The sequence below is a fragment of the Felis catus genome, chromosome D4, assembly GCF_018350175.1.
Source record: "Felis catus isolate Fca126 chromosome D4, F.catus_Fca126_mat1.0, whole genome shotgun sequence".
NCBI classification, from domain to species: Eukaryota; Metazoa; Chordata; class Mammalia; order Carnivora; family Felidae; genus Felis; species Felis catus.
In genome coordinates this window covers 74,791,909-74,805,950 of record NC_058380.1, presented here as the reverse complement: position 1 = coordinate 74,805,950, position 14,042 = coordinate 74,791,909, and the positions used below count along the sequence as shown (strand labels likewise).

Sequence of the window (14,042 nt, the reverse complement as noted above, 5' to 3'; positions counted from 1 at the left end):
AGATGGGGAGTTGTGACTTAGTAGAGCTGAGAGTTCTAGTCCAGCGCACAGGGGCCACAACAAAGACCATGCTTGGCTGGGGGCGGCGGGGGCGGGGATACACAGTCAAATCTGCCTCAAGACATTCTGGCAAGCAGAAGGATATACAGAAAGGATGGTTGATACCTCTTCAAAGGGATGATGTAGCAGCCCAGTGGAAGTTTGGCCAGCTGATATACAAGCTCCTCACCAGCCCTGAAATTCTAAGAAGTATGAATTCAGGCCTTTTAAATAAATATAAGTACGAACTTGACTATGACCATCTTCTTTTCTTAAAGAGTAGGATCTCTGCTAGTAAGGGAGTCTGTATATTCCAAAGCTAAGATAATGGGTTAAATATATCAGATATACATTAAGAGTGAGCTTTTCATAGTCTTTGTGGGAAAAATAAATAAATAAAATGTGCATGACGTGCCAACTCTCTACTGAACGGAAACTTGCCATTTTTAGCACGTTGTGATTTCATGTTTTTTCCTCTCCTGGCTTGCTTTTTGGCATCTGCATGGATGGAAAAAAAGTATTATACAAAAAGTAAGGCCTCTTCTCTTACGCCAGAGGGTAGGAGCAAATGAGAGGAAGTCAAGAAAATGGTACTGGATAAAGGCATAGTTTCATTTCCAAATTGGATATACCATTCTTGGGGCGATGGTATGTTTCAGTGAGGTTCACCATTCCCGATCTTGCTTTTGCCGGGTTCCAGGGACACCCTCAGTGGTAACTGTGGACGGAACCAAGACTCAGACCAGACTGGCGAAGCTCTTGCCTGGAGCAGAATACCTCGTCAGCGTCATCGCCGTGAAGGGCTTTGAGGAAAGTGAACCCGTCTCAGGATCGTTCACCACAGGTGTTTTTCTCACCTTCCGTATTATTGCTCATGACTCAGCAGCTGGAAAATTTTCTTTTATTTGGGAAACCCTAGTGGAAAATGGACTGAATTTGGAGCACAGGAGACCTCATTTCTGGCCCATCCCCAGCCTTTTATGGGCAGGGTAAACTTGCCTTCATCCTTACCCTCCCTGGGCCTCCCATTTCTTGGGTTAGTGTGGAAGAAAGAGTACAAGTTTGGGAGTCACACTGACCTGAAATCCCAAGTCTACCACTTCTAGATACATGAGCTATCAGTGAATTTTTCTAGGATCTGGTTTCCTTCTCTGTAAGATGGGTATAATTCTGCTTCCTTTGCAGGGTGCTGTAAGGATCACATGAAATGATATCTGTAAAGCTTCCGTAAATGTAAATGACTGTGCACATTAATCCACCTCCTTCCCTCCCTGCCTATTGAGACAGTCCTTCCAAACAGGTGCTTCACACTGACATGTAACGGGGACAGCCATAAAGTACTCTTGATTGGGCAGTCACTGTATTCCAGGCACTGTTACTAAACCCTTTGCCGTTAAATCATTAAAATGGCTGTTATCATTCCCATTTTGCAGAAGACACAACTAAGATCCAGGGAAATTAAATACCTTGGCCAAGGCCACAGAACTAGTGATTGCTGAAGCAAATTTGAACTTGGGTCAGCCTCACTCCAAGCCCTGTGTTCTTCTAAATAGAGGATTATTGTCCTATTATAACCTGATTTGTACAGCATGCTGTAAGGAGGGGGAAATAATGAATTGCACTGAAGGAGAATGAAGTGGAAAATTTCTTTTCAGGCAGCCATGTCTCTGAACAATTTATCCTTTGATAGACGAGCAATTATCCAGTCTAATCCATTAAGGGATCCAAAGAATGGGCCTCATAGGAAATTTTAAAAATATCCTAATAGTCTAAAAAAGTTGATAATATGCAATTAAAACATCCCATCTGAACCCAGAGTCCTGTCCGCCCTGCCACACAGGCCCTATTTCCCCCATAGAAATCTTTCATTCATGACTCTCCACGGCAACAGATTGCAAAAGCTGGGTGCACTTCCTCCTGAGGCCCATTGTCCTCGGCATTTAAAGGAGATCCTGTACAGGCAGGCCGAAACAGGAAGGAACTCAGAGCAGACCGTGTGGGCTTCCAAAATTATTCTGCCTCCTCCTGCTTCTCAGGCGGGTCATCACATCTCTTGGAGCTCAGGAGCCTCATCTTTGAAGTAAACTAATGACTGCTGCCCTCCACCCTCCCAGGGCCATTGTCCTAGAATAACTGAGTAATAAATGCAGATGCTAGGGGGCAACAGTCGTATTTAGGTTAGTTTCTGAGAAAGGGATATTGGGTAGTATGGGTGGCTCAGTCAGTTAAGCGTCCAACTCTTGATTTTGGCTCAGGTCATGATCTCATGGGGCATGAGATACAATCCGGCGTCAGGCTCTGCACTGGGTGTGGAGCCTGCTTAGGGTTCTCTCTCCCTCTCCCTCTGCCCCTTTTCCCCACTCAAAAAAAAAAAAAAAAGTAACAATAGCAGCTGCAGTGAGCTAGCGCTATCCCAGACATTTCACACACATCGTCTAGTTTATCCTTAGAGCAGCCGCCCTCTGATACCTGAAGAAAGTGAGGTTTGGAGAAGGGCACACAGACACTAGGCAGAGAAGCTGTGGTAGAACCCAGGGTCGCAGCCTCTGGGGCCTGGCTCCATGTTGCCTGTGAGCCACCTAACTGGAGCTATCCTTTAAAGCCCAGAAGAGCCTCTGGCCGCCTATGCCCCCTGTTTTTGTAACAAGTGATATGAACTATAATGATAACCCTCATCATGTGCCCAGCCCTTTACAGTTTATATAGCTCCTTTTCACCTCCGATATCACGTGAGCATCAAAATAACACTGAGGATAAAGCCAGACAGAATCAGTATCCCCATTTTACAAGTAGGGAAGTAGAGACCCAAGATTACCTAACCAGCAAGGGAAGGAATCATGACTCCAGCCAAGGTGGTCCTGGCTCCAGACTCAGGACTCGAAACTGTCCACACAACAGACACTGTGTCCTAACCCCAACACCAGGAGTCTAGGAGCAGGGAGACTGCAGAGCAGCTGTGTCTGATGTCCTACCCCATGACTGCCTATCTCTCCAACATATAGTCACCTCTCTTTGCAGCCCTGGATGGCCCATCTGGCCTGGTAACAGCCAACATCACTGACTCAGAAGCCTTGGCCATGTGGCAGCCAGCCATTGCCCCTGTGGACAGTTACGTCATCTCCTACACAGGGGAGAGAGGTAAGGTCATGTCCGAGACCCTCCCCACCAGGAGGAGTGTCTGTCCTGTTCTACCTCTTCCCCGTCACCTTTGGTCCAGGATGGCAAAACTACACGGGTAAGCTGGAAGGCCAGAGACGTCCTTGTGGCTGTCAACCTCAGAATAGACTCATGGGCCGAAGGATGGGGCTGGATGGGTGGGTGTGGAGGGCCTGGCCAGGGTGGGGGCAAGGGAGGCCTTACCCATCCTCATGTGCTTGCTGACGAATAAAGAGCATCAGTGTTGTGGTTATACCAAGGAAGGCCAGGAGGTAATTTCAAGGAAAACAAAGCGCACATCTCCAGCCTGCATGTGTCTCCCCAGCCTGTCCCTCCTCCCCTGCTAGTGTCCCTGCCTGTCACTGTGAGACTTCCTCTCTAAGCAGCAGTTGTCATCTCTTACAAAGAATGAGTTCAAAATCTTGAGTCTTAAACAGGCCATTTCAGGGGCGCCTGGGTGGCTCAGTCAGTTAAGCGTCTGACTTTGGCTCAGGTCATGATCTCACGGCTCGTGGGTTTGAGCCCCCCGTCGGGCCCTGTGCTGACAGCTCAGAGCCTGGAGCGTGCTTTGGATTCTGTGTCTCCCTCTCTCTCTGTGCCCCACCCCTGCTCATGCTCTGTCTCTCTCTCTCAAAATTAAATGAAAAATTTAAAAAAATTTAAAATAAACAGGCCATTTCAGGAGGTGCTGGGGAACCTGGGATTCTTAGAGGCCACAGAGGGAGCCAGTTGTAACAGGCGTGATTGAGAAATCAGAAGTGATTTCTCCTTGTCTTTGCAGATATCTGTGCTAATTCATTTACTCAGTTATAAGACTAAACACTTGTTCAGGGCACCAGCACGCCATGACGACCAAAACATAAGATCAAATACAAATAAGAGAGAAGAGAAAGAGATTCCTTTTCGGTGAATGAATTCATGTTTTTGTAATGAGCTACGCTAGAAAAAAATTTTCCTATCTTAATCCCAAAGCATATGGAAGTTTTCATATTTTATGGTTCAGTATTGTTTTACTTGCAGTGACAATGTGAAAGGCACCATAACCCATGTCTGGGGCCTCTGAAAATCTTAATTCTCCCTTGGACACTAGCTAAGAGAGTTCTTTGTAAGCATAGAGCAAGTTGGGGGTTGAGGGAAGAGAGATTCTTGGGTTTATTCTTTTTACACTTCTGTTTCTTCATTCATTCATTCATTCATTCATTCATCTCTTCAATTCTTAAATATTCCCTAAGAGCAAACTCCTCCGAGTCAGGGAATCTGGGGTTATCACACCTATATATAGTAAATTAGACTATAGTTCACAGCGATTATGGAACAAGTCAAGGCAGGTCTAGAAAAGGGGGTTTCAGGGATGACAGACAGGATGACCAGTTCATCCCAGTTTACCCAGGGCTTTCCCAGTTTCAGCACTAAAAGCCCCACACCCTGAGAATCCTCTCAGTCCCGGGCAAGCCAAGGTGGTCAGTCACATGTGACTCAGAAATAAACACACATGCCTGGCACCATGGTTCAGTATCTGTCACTGGACTTGACCCAAAGGGGTCTGGGAAGCAGTAACCAGGCTCTGGCGTGTCTGCAGTTGCCCAATTTTTGTGGCTCCCCAGCCTCATGATTTGACATCTGTCAAATTATAAAAGGACATGACAGTAAGCCAAAAGGAGGTGAGAGCAAGCAATGGGACACATTAAATCTGGGCAGCCCTAGGCTTGGGGACATTAGCTACAACTCTCCTCTAGCTGGTTCCCACACCTCAGCTGCAAAGCTGCCCCAGCCAGCACCATGTGGAAAGCCCTGACCCCCCCCCGTCCCCTTTCTTTTCGGTGGCTCCCGGAAAAATCCAGTCCCCGTGTGATAAATCCTTTGTATATGAGGTGAGCACTCTCCTCATATACAGAGCGAGGAGAGTGTGTCATTTCAGAAATCAAAACCTGCCTTTCTGCAGGGTCACTGAAAATTGTTGCTAGAAGTAGATGTGTGTGCCATGTGCCAAGTGTGCTGACGGCTCACACAGGGAGAGGTAACTGCCTCGGTGTGTGTATTTTATGTCTAGTGCCAGAAATTACACGCACGGTGTCCGGGAACACAGTGGAGTATGCTCTGACCGACCTCGAGCCTGCCACGGAATATGTGCTGAGAATCTTTGCAGAGAAAGGGCCTCAGAAGAGTTCAGTCATCACTACCAAGTTTACAACAGGTACAAAGACGCTGGGAGCGGGAAGACGCCCACCCACAGGCTTCATCTTCAGTGCTCATGCTCTCTAACCCGTCTTTCTTAAGTCAGATCCTTGCAATGTGATGATGTCAGCATCAGCTAAACTCACCAGTGCCCACTCAGTCAGGACCTTAAGAAACACACCATTTCCTTTTGAACTGAAATGACCTGTTCTCCCCATGGACTAGGAAATGGTTTTAAAAGGAGGGCTTTTTAAGTGGAAAACCAGGCCCCACTGGCCCCAAACCCACTGTTTAATGATCCATGTTCTAGGCAGGGAAATATTTTTAAGAGAAAGATGTTTCAGGCACGTTTTCCTAGACGTCCATTGGGTTTTTATACATTGAGATCTTCTTACAAACTGTGGCAAGCAGGGAAATAGAGGAAGCATCCTCTCAGTAGAGGTGAATGCCAGTATCAGCATTCATCTGTCCTATTACTAAAGAGCAAGAGAGGTTGGTAATTACGTTCACAGCTGTGTCTTTCTCCCTAAATCCACCCAAGGCCAATCAAGAGTATGTAGAGCTCAGGAAAATCTGGCCCTTAGGATGAGATGAACCACAGAGAATTATGTCTTTAGAGATCACATGACTCAACCTCCTCATTTACTGATGGGGAAGGTTCTGCCCAAGGTCATACAGGTCAACGGTAGGGCAAGGACTTGAACCCAGGCTTCCTGATAACCCAGCCAGGGATTTCTGTCCTATAGTTGCTGACGTATTTGATAATAAATGACTTATCTTCTGCAGACCTTGATTCTCCAAGAGACTTGACTGCTACTGACGTTCAGTCGGAAACTGCTCTCCTCACCTGGAGACCCCCCAGGGCATCTGTCACCGGTTACCTATTGGTGTATGAATCTGTGGATGGTACAGTCAAGGTAGCTTGAAGTATAGAAACTCTCTACTGTTGTTTGAAACATGTACATGATCCTCAAAAGAGAAAAGAATTACCCTAGGGTTGTTTCTCCCCAATACAGCTAGGGAGCTGAGAAGAAAAAAAAAAACAAACAAATTAATAGGGACTGGATGTCATGCCAGACCTTCTGAATCATATTCTCCAGCCTCCCTGTCTCCTTTTAACCAGACTCCAGTTTTGATAGCCCGCCAAGATCAAAAACCACTGCTCACAAGACTTGAGGACATTTTAGGAGCTGGGTTCATGGTGCTTTAATGTTTTATTAAGCAAAAGCCAAAGGCTTCTTCGGAATATTTGCCATATATACAATGTCACAGATGGTATCATTCCATTAGATATTGAAACATACATCACCATGTTCTTATGCCATCAACCATTAATACTGTTTACAGCAGTTATTTATATTCTCTCCTCTTTTTCCCATACTTTCCAATTTGAAATAACTTTAGCTGTTCCTTTCACACAAGTGAACTTTATCTCTAAACTTTATTTTCTAAACTTGTTACTGAATTTTTAATTTTGATCATCACATTTTACATTTCCAAGATCTTTTACTTATTCCCTGTTCATTCATCTTCTTCTAGCATATTGTTTATATTCCGTGCATCATTTTCTTGTTATCTCTAAGAATATATGTTACTGGTATTTTATTCTACAATCTGAATAGTGTCTCTTCCAAGTTTTCTTCTTTCTTTCTTTCGGTTCCACTGCTGTTGTTCGGTTGGGTCTTCTTTCATGTTGGAGACTCCCACCCAATGCCCGATGGCCCTTTTGTCCTTGAGCCAAGAATGAAACAGTTTATTGGGAGTCCCAAATGCATACACAGGTCTTGTCAACTATGGGGCTCAACATAGAGTGAGTAAGCAAGTACCCAGTCATTTTGTTGGGGGACTCACATCTCCATCTCACTCCATCTCTCTAGAGGTTCCTCCAACCCTTTCAAACCAAGCTGCTAGGAGCATAGGTGGAAGAAGAGCCTGGGCTCCTATGTGAACAAACCTTCATTTCTGTTTCCACTGTAGCACCACTGAGCCTGGTGGATTTCAATCCAGAATCTTCTCTCTGGCTCAGTCTCTCCAGAGAGTAACCTCAGCCTTTCATCTAGGCTGGGAAGGACAGTCCTCTAGACTGTTGAAGAGAGCTTGGAGAGCTTGGAGTCCTCTAGACTGTTGGAGAGCTTGGCATCTATTCCTTATTTAAGCTTTTAAACACACCTTTGTTCAGCCATGCCCCACACTAGTCTTCAAAGGCATCTTTGCTTTTGTACACATTCCATTCCTGAACTTGCTGGACTCTGTGGTGTTCATCAACCCGCTTCTGACTGGCCCCACTCCCTTAGTCAGTTATGCCCCAGCTTTCTCAGCTCTGCCCCCTCACTTGTCACTCCATGGCACCCCTTCCCATCTGTCAAGATCCTGTTGACATTGCATGCCTGTATCTGTCCCCTCTATCATCCACCTCATCCTTGTGGGTTTATACTTTATATCCCTTTACCGTCATTGTAGTGGGTTTCAGAAGAAGATAGAACTAAACTGGCATATCCACTCTCCCATGTTTAACTAGAAGTGAACACACATTTCTAGTCTCTACCATGGCCCTTCTTTGAGTTGGAATAACAACAAACTAACTCCCTGTGTTCATAGAGGCAGTCCTTTACATAAGCACCTTGTGTCAGTGTTCACATAATGTGAAATGAATGCATTGGACTCACCAATCTTGAAAGTCCCTTCCCAGTCAGGCCTTCTAGGACTTTGTTTACCTGAAGTCCTGAGCCTCATTTCGATCTACCCTGACTGCATAGAAAGCCACTTTGCACAGCAGCCGGAAGAGCTGAGGGGTAATTGTATCGCCAAAGTAATTCAATGAACCCAACTTTGCACCTGATCCTTCCCCAGGGACCAGACCTGGGGACCACACAAAGGTCACCAGGTCACTAGTGTCCACTTACTGACTTACTTTGCTGCATGTCCAATCCCTGAGTTTGTATGCTTCATCCAAGAAAATCAACCTGGTGAAGGAGGAAAGAGTCCTGGGCAGGATGTTGGGAGACAGAATGCAAGACCGTCCTTCTGCCACCAACAAATCATGGGGAGAGAGCAAGTCTTGCAGCTCCTTTGAAATTCAGCCCCCACCCTCCATCTGGAAGAATCAGGATAACCTCACCTTCCTGGTCCGACGGTGCGAGAGAACCTTCCAGGCACCTCCACACTGCCTCATTTTTGCCTATACCTTGTTGGCTGTATTTGCAGGTTGTAGACAGCACTGATGAGTTTGGTTTGCCAGAAGCGTAGGTTGAAGGTTGTAGGCTGAATTTCAATTCCAGACACCAAAGTCATCTGCTAAAAGGTGAATTCTCAGGCATTGGAAGCTAGAAAGAGGATTTGAAAAGGAAGAAGATCTCTTGAAAGCTGAAATTAATATCCTCTGGACAGCAGCCCAGTAAGCAAAATCACAACCTACAGGGGTAGTTAGGAGACGTCTGACAGCAGAGGCACACGTACACCTCTCCTGGACAGTTGTGTCCTGGGAAAGAGACATGCCAGCTCAGCTCAGACTTTCATTGTGCCATGCCTACTGAACTACTGCAGTCATCCCCTGACTCAAGAGATCCCCAGACTGACTGCATGAGAGTCATCTGAGGAGCTTCTTAAATATGCACCCGGCAGAGCCCCACTTCTGGCTCTTATGACGCAGTCAGTCTGGGATGGAGCCCAGGTGTTATATTATTTTAAAGTTTCCCAGAGGAGGATGAAAAAGTGCCATATTAGGGGCCACTGGTATAACTGGTCTCTAAACCTTTTGCCCTTTGCGTGATTCACCTTGCTACCAAATTAAGCTGGGTTCACATCATTCATTTGTTCAAAAGCCCTTTTGGGAATCTGCAGCTTATCATGATAAACTTCAATTTCCACAGCTTGGCATTTAAGGCCCTTTGGCATCTGGTCTTTTCCCACTTCTTCCACCACTCCACCACCCAAAATCAAGTGTGTTTGAGATAAATCATTACCTTCTCATATTATTTTCATTTGCTCATCCCCTCTGGCTTCAGCACCTTTTCTCATGCCTCAGTCTCCCCATTTCTTATGTCCCAGAAGTAAGCATGGAGCCTACTGGCACAGAGTGAGACTCAGTGGATTCTTCTGAATGAAGAAATGAACGGATGGGTGAATGAATGAATGTATCATCTGTACACTGATGATTTGTGTGGCCAAAAACTATTATATTCTCTCTTCTGCCCTTAGGAAGTCATTGTGGGTCCAGAAACCACCTCCTATAGCCTGGCAGAGCTGAGCCCATCCACCCACTACACAGCCAAGGTCCAGGCATTGAATGGGCCCCTGAGGAGCAAGCTGGTCCAGACCATCTTTACCACGAGTAAGAGTCTCAGAGTATATCTGAGTCTTGAGGTCAAACTTTGTGAGACTAGACCAACCCTCCTCTTCTCCTCTGACTCTGAGAAAATTTTTCCATCAAACCCCTTAAAAGGATCAATGCCTTACTACTACCTGAAAGCCTGATGGATGTGGGTACAGGAAGTTAAGGACCTCATTATGAAAAGGAAGGAGGGCCAGTAGGGAGACATCTATATTCAATCCCTATCTCCACCACTTGCTCGTGTGTGATTTAGGAAAGTTGCTGTCATTTTATAAGCCTCAGTTTCTTCATCTACACAATGGGATCAATAAGCATCCCTTCCCCATAAGGACCTTGATCTCCTAGCCCAGGGTGTGGTCCATGGTCAAAGCTCATCGTAAGCTGTGTCCCTCTTTCTCTCCTTCAGCATGTCAGCATTTACAAAGCCTGTCCACATTCAAAATCAAAAGCAGTCCTCCCACCAAGACGGTAGGATTATCATGCCCAGTTTTCTGTTGGGGTAGCAGAGGCTCCCAGACACAAAATGACCTGCTCAAGGCTATAGCATGACTTAGAGTCTGATCTGGGCTCAGATGTTCCAGGCCCAGAAAACCACCCCTACACCGCAGACACTGGCTATCTTCGGCAGATAGAGAACATGCAAGGCATTTCATTGGTGAATTAAGAGGAAGCATGCCTTCCTGAGGGAGGGAGGAGTCAGCCTTTGGAAAGGCCTGAATGTGGGGTACACAGAGTGCATTCCGGTGCTGCCTCTGGCCCTTCACACTCCCCACAAGTCAATCTGCACACATCTACTGAGGGAGGTGCAAAATTGAAAGTTATCATCTCTTTGCCAGATCTCATGCCGGGTACTGGGAGCACAGAAATTTGAATGTGCTTTAAAGATGCTCCCAGACCAGAGCCGGGAAAGAAACAAGGAAACAGCTAATGATACAACCTCCAGTGAAGGTGCAGTACAGGGAGGAGGTCAAATCAGAAAAAAAGAACTGCTGTGACCGTCAGTTCTCCATCCCACCTGCTAAGCACAGCTCCAAAATTGTCCATGTCTATCAAGTTTTATTCTTTTTGCATCACATCACTTGGAAATTCCCCAGACATTCTTGTTTGGTCCCTCTAAGACTCCCGGGCTCAGGGCAGTTAAATGACTTCTCCAGTGTCCCAAGACAAGGAAGTGTAAGTTCAGGACTAGAATCCTTGTCTTTGGCTTCCAAATCCTCTGAAGAGATTGGGATGCATCATTATTAGATGCCCAATAGAGTGTCCTGATCCACAGTGAGCCACCTGTGGGTGCCTAAGACCCAGCCATCTGGCCAGGACCTGGGTCTTCATCAGGTGTTGCCTGGCTGCTTCAGGTAGATCAAGGTCAGCCCGATACACGCTTCTCACAGGGGCTCAGTTCTCCTCCCACTGATATCATTGGTGGTTTCCATGAATATAAGAGACTGCGATGGGTCCCTTATATCCGTAATCTCTAAAGTCTCATTGCACCCCCACCAAATGGGTTTTATCCTTATCTTGAACATGAGAGAACAGAGCCACAGAGAGGTTAAGTTGCTTACTCATAGACATCTAGCTAATACACAGTAGAGGGGCAGTTTGAAATCCCCTAACCCAATCCTCCTTCTCTAAGAGGGCCACTCTTCCTTCTTATCCTGCAGTTGGACTCCTGTACCCATTCCCCAGGGACTGCTCCCAAGCAATGCTGAATGGAGACACGACCTCTGGCCTCTACACCATTTATCTGAATGGTGATAAGGCCCAGGCTCTGGAAGTCTTCTGTGACATGACCTCTGATGGGGGTGGATGGATCGTGAGTATCACCGAAACAGGCTCCAGAGTCCTTGTCACGGAGCTTGGGGGCAGAGGGCTCAGCAGGGGTGGGAGGGGGGAGGGGGAGGTCCTCCCCATGCACTCAGACACCAAATGTGCATGAGGTTTTGCAAGACAGTGCCTGTCACACAGAGACACTCAGGAACTATCTCTTAAACAAAGGAATGGGAAAGAAATGGAGGATTAAAAAAAAACGAGAAAATAATTTTCTTGTAATTTATCTCATCTGATCCTCAAACAGCTCTGTGATGCGTAAGAATGACGGTGGTCATGGAGCCTATCATGTGGATTAATTAGCATTTGCTAACCACCAGGCACTGTGCTAAGAGTTTCACATGAATTATTTGCAATCCCATTACTGTTCGAGCTGGGTAGTATTTTTTTTAATTCATAAACTTTGTTTTTCAGAGCAGTTTTAGGTTCACAGCCAAAGTGAGCATAGAGTGAAGAGAATGCCCATATACCCCTGTCCCCACGTGCATGGCCTCCCCCACCAGCAACATCCTACACCAGAGGGTGCATTTAGAACCTCTGCCTTGACACATCGTTATCACCCAAAGCTAGGTGGTATTTTTAATCCCTGTTTTTCAGGTGGAGGTGGCCTGCCCAGAGTTACACAGCAAATTAGTTTCGAACAGAGCTGGGGATGGATGCTTTTCCCAGTCTGATGTTCTTCCTCTCAGATTCCTTCCCTTTCTTTCAATAGCTAAAGCGCACCCTGATTCCTTGGTTATGTTGTAGGTATTCCTGAGACGCAAGAATGGACGTGAGGATTTCTATCGCAACTGGAAAGCCTACGCTGCTGGGTTTGGGGACCGCAGAGAAGAATTCTGGCTTGGTAATGCAGCCCTGCATGTTGGTGTCCCAACTGCCCATTTCTGCCCTCCTTGTCATTTGTCCTAACAGCAACCCATGGGAGAGAAGGAAGCTAGGAGGAAGCAGTGGCTGTGGTAGTAGACGCAGAATTGCAACTCTCCAGTGGAAAAGACGTTAAAGTCTCTAGGTCATTAAAAATAAAACTCTGGTTGAGGCACCTGGGTGGATCAGTCAGGTGAGTGTCTGACTCTTGATTTTGGCTCAGGTCATGATCTCAGGATCGGTCATAAGATCAAGCCCTTCATCAGGCTCAGCTCAGAATGTGGAGCCTGCATGGGATTTTCTCTCTCTCCCTTTCTCTCCGCCCCTCCCCCACTCGTGCTCTCTCACACACACTCTCTCTCTCTCTCTCAAAATAAATAAATAAACAAAATAAAATAAAACTCTGGTCTACCCTTGAGCCTCGTGGCACTCATGCAAGGTTCAAAATCCCCACTTTGCACGTGGGAGAGAGAGATGAAGCTGTGTGCCCGCGGGAATCTAGCCAATAAGCAGTTGAGTGGCCTCTTGAAATTCCCCCAGACCAACACCACAATGCCATCATCCATCCACCCGTCCATCCATCCATCCGTCCATCCATCCACACATGCAGCCCGCACTTGCAGACAATCTCCCCATAGAGGACACTGTTCCGCACTCTGGTGCCCAGGGCCCCAGCATGTCTGTCCGGCTGGCAACCATTGCCTCTCTCTTGCAAGCAGCTTGGGAGTTGAAAAGGTGCTTCCTCCACCTTATCTCCTTTGATCCTTTTTTTAAATGTTTATTTATTTATTTTGAGAGAGGGAGAAGGGGAGAAGGGGCAGAGAGAGAGGGAGAGATAGAATCACAAGCAGGCTTTGCACTGTCCGCTCAGAGCGGGATGCAGGACTTGATTTCACAAACCATGAGCCGAGATCAAGAGTCCTACTCTTCATCCACGGAGCCACCCAGGCACCTCCACTTTGATCTTCACAATGCCCTAGGAAGTTGGCAGGGCAAAGATGTCAACCCAATTTTACCCAAGGCTCAGAAACATCCTGTATTTTGCCTGGTGTTGTGCCAGTGAGGAGTGGACCAAACCGCAAGCCCAGGTTTATGTGACACCAGCCTCTTTCGAGAGCCTAACTTGCTGCTCCTATGGGGTGGATGGAGTAGAAACAATGGCCTTGGTCACTCGTGCTGCCTCTGTAACCCTTGCCTGTCCTCCCCAGGGCTGGACAATCTACACAAAATCACAGCCCAAGGGCAGTACGAGCTCCGGGTGGACCTGCGTGACCACGGGAAGACCGCCTACGCCGTCTACGACAGGTTCAGCGTGGGAGATGCCAAGACTCGCTACAAGCTGAAAGTGGAAGGGTACAGCGGGACCGCAGGTAGGTATGGGGTAGCCACACTTCCAGTCTCTGGAACCGTAAAAAGCCTTCCTTGTGTTTTTAGCTAATTTCCTCATCACTCCTTCCTTCATTAATCCATCCACTTATCAGATCAACAAAATACCTGAATCCTTATTAGGTACTAATCCAGAACGGCAGCTGAACAGAGCTGGCTAGATGTTTTAGTCACCAGAACAGAGTAGGTTGGGAATCAGAAAATACGTCTTTTTCATACCCATTTTTAGATAGCAGTTTTAGGTGGATAGAAAAACAGTCTCCTGGAG

General features: G+C 46.6%; 1 protein-coding gene and 1 long non-coding RNA gene across 9 annotated transcripts in view; one reads left to right on the top strand and one right to left on the bottom strand.

Annotated features, from left to right (window-relative positions):
• The window catches only part of TNC (tenascin C), a 122,492-nt gene that overhangs the window by 103,210 nt on the left and 5,240 nt on the right, over positions 1 to 14,042 (top strand). For all 7 annotated transcript variants that reach the window (XM_045043153.1, XM_045043155.1, XM_045043152.1 and 4 more), the window contains 8 exons: positions 740 to 883; positions 3,058 to 3,177; positions 5,246 to 5,389; positions 6,157 to 6,287; positions 9,568 to 9,700; positions 11,359 to 11,510; positions 12,272 to 12,368; positions 13,597 to 13,758. In XM_045043153.1, the coding sequence (XP_044899088.1) occupies positions 740 to 883; positions 3,058 to 3,177; positions 5,246 to 5,389; positions 6,157 to 6,287; positions 9,568 to 9,700; positions 11,359 to 11,510; positions 12,272 to 12,368; positions 13,597 to 13,758 (1,083 nt within the window). The remainder of the gene's footprint in view (positions 1 to 739; positions 884 to 3,057; positions 3,178 to 5,245; positions 5,390 to 6,156; positions 6,288 to 9,567; positions 9,701 to 11,358; positions 11,511 to 12,271; positions 12,369 to 13,596; positions 13,759 to 14,042) is intronic.
• Positions 6,562 to 14,042, bottom strand: part of LOC109493935 — a 131,965-nt gene continuing 124,484 nt past the window's right edge. Inside the window, exons 1-2 of one of the 2 annotated variants that reach the window (XR_006588847.1) lie at positions 9,333 to 9,572; positions 6,562 to 8,693 (exon numbers count right to left, since the gene is read on the bottom strand). This is a non-coding gene — a long non-coding RNA (uncharacterized LOC109493935). Of the gene's footprint in view, positions 8,694 to 9,332; positions 9,573 to 14,042 lie in introns of those variants that run through there. The other variant, XR_006588846.1, reaches the window with a different exon arrangement.